Here is a 1,814-nt window from a genome sequence, read left to right on the forward strand (position 1 = left end):
ACCCCTCACTTCCTGCTCCCCTCAGTCACCCTCCCTCCCTCTCTCTGACGGTGTTATTTGATCTCTCCCCCAGCTCCAGCCTCTCTGACTCTGGATCCGAACACAGCGCATCCCCGGCTCATCCTGTCTGAGGACCGGACCAGTGTGAGACTCGGAGACACAGAGCAGCCGCTCCCTGACTCCCCGGAGAGATTTGATTCCTGTCACTGTGTCCTGGGATCAGAGGGATTCACATCAGGGAGACATTACTGGGAAGTGGAGGTGGGGGAGGAGACCTGGTGGATTCTGGGAGTGGCCCGAGAGTCTGTGATGAGGAAAGGGGAGATCACCCCGAGCCCGGAGACCGGATTCTGGATTGTGAGGCTGGTACCCGGATGTGGTTATTTTGCCGCCACCTCCCCCTCACTGACCCCCCTCTCCCCGAGTGTGAATACCCGGAAGATCGGGGTTTTCCTGGACTATGAGGGTGGACAGGTGTCATTTTACAATGAGGACACCATGTCCCATCTCCACACTTTCACCCACACTTTCACTGAGAGGCTCTTTCCCATCTTCAATCCGGGAGGGAATGACGGCGGGAAAAACTCCGCCCCGCTGACAATCTGCGGGATTAAAGGGCACTAACAAATCCATCCCATAATTTCACCCCGTCCCCCTGCCTCCTGCCAGCTGTAAACTGATGGGGGTCGGTCTCAGTCTGGGGGAAAGAAGGAGGGGGAGAGAAGAAACAAATAGAAGCTCAATTGTAGAGAGGGACTGACTGGGTAGAGTGAGCTGTGAGCTGCAGGAACCCGGGGACCTTCCTGCCTGTAATGTTGCTCCACAGGCGGGAGGTGGCGCTACATGACGGTGATGGAGATGAATCAGTCAATGGGTCTCAGACTGGGCTCAGAGGAGTCTTTCCAGGAGGGACACCAAATCATTTCCCTGCAGGGTCAGCGGAGTGTTTCCGGGGGGAAATTTAAATCATTTCCCTGCAGAGTCAGTGGGGTCTTTGCAGGGGGACTGGGCTCAATCAAAATAAACATTTCAGACTGATCTTCTTTAGACTTCCACCGTGTGTCAGTAATGTACATGATTTAGTGACATAGCGAGACTAGTCTTGTTTTGTTCAGGTTTGTAACTATTGTCCAGAATTTTGCTGCTCTTTCATAAAATTGGAAAATTTGAAAACCTCAGATTTGAAAGGGATGGGTGAACCCATCATTTATGCCATAATCAGATAATATTTAACCATGTTTGAAACTGTTCAGTTGGTACAAACTGAAATGTAGCTGGAATTACAGTTATTACTTGTCCCTGAGTTATTATCTATCATCATTATCTGCACTGAAATCATCCTTACGTCAGCCCAATGAAAAGATCAGTTTGATAAAAATCATTAATTACTCTTGCACTCTGTGCGCGGAACCAATTCAGATTTTGACAATGTTTATGTTTATGTAATTATAATTTATGTTGGAGGGCACTATCAAATTCTTCAATCAAATCAACATCTTTGATTCACTAGAGTGTAAGTAAGGCTTTTAAAAAAAAACTTCATCAATAAATCCAAGAGAGTAAACCTGTTAAGATTGTATTTGTCAATTTCTCCAGAATATGTATCCTTATACCTTGCATTCCAACTTCGTCTGGATTATTTAAAATTTCACTATTTCAAGTCAATGGAGTGCTGGCTACCTGGAAATTATCCTACTTTTACTCTGGACTTTCAGTCATTGCTACCTTATTTCGGGTCTTAAAGTCAGAGATTGATAGAGTCCTACATTGATAGAGAGGCCCTTCGGTCCAAACTGGTCCATGCCAACCCCAAA

The 1,814-nt window shown here is 46.8% G+C and overlaps 1 protein-coding gene across 1 annotated transcript in view; it reads left to right on the forward strand.

Annotated features, from left to right (window-relative positions):
* The window catches only part of LOC122548030 (E3 ubiquitin-protein ligase TRIM69-like), a 22,571-nt gene extending 21,008 nt beyond the window's left edge, over positions 1-1,563 (forward strand). The window contains exon 4 of the mRNA XM_043686585.1: positions 74-1,563. Coding sequence (XP_043542520.1) covers positions 74-624 — 551 coding nt within the window. The 3' untranslated portion in view covers positions 625-1,563. The remainder of the gene's footprint in view (positions 1-73) is intronic.
* Positions 1,564-1,814: the final 251 nt, after the last annotated feature.

Source organism: Chiloscyllium plagiosum, unplaced genomic scaffold, assembly GCF_004010195.1.
Source record: "Chiloscyllium plagiosum isolate BGI_BamShark_2017 unplaced genomic scaffold, ASM401019v2 scaf_8261, whole genome shotgun sequence".
Classification (NCBI taxonomy): Eukaryota; Metazoa; Chordata; class Chondrichthyes; order Orectolobiformes; family Hemiscylliidae; genus Chiloscyllium; species Chiloscyllium plagiosum.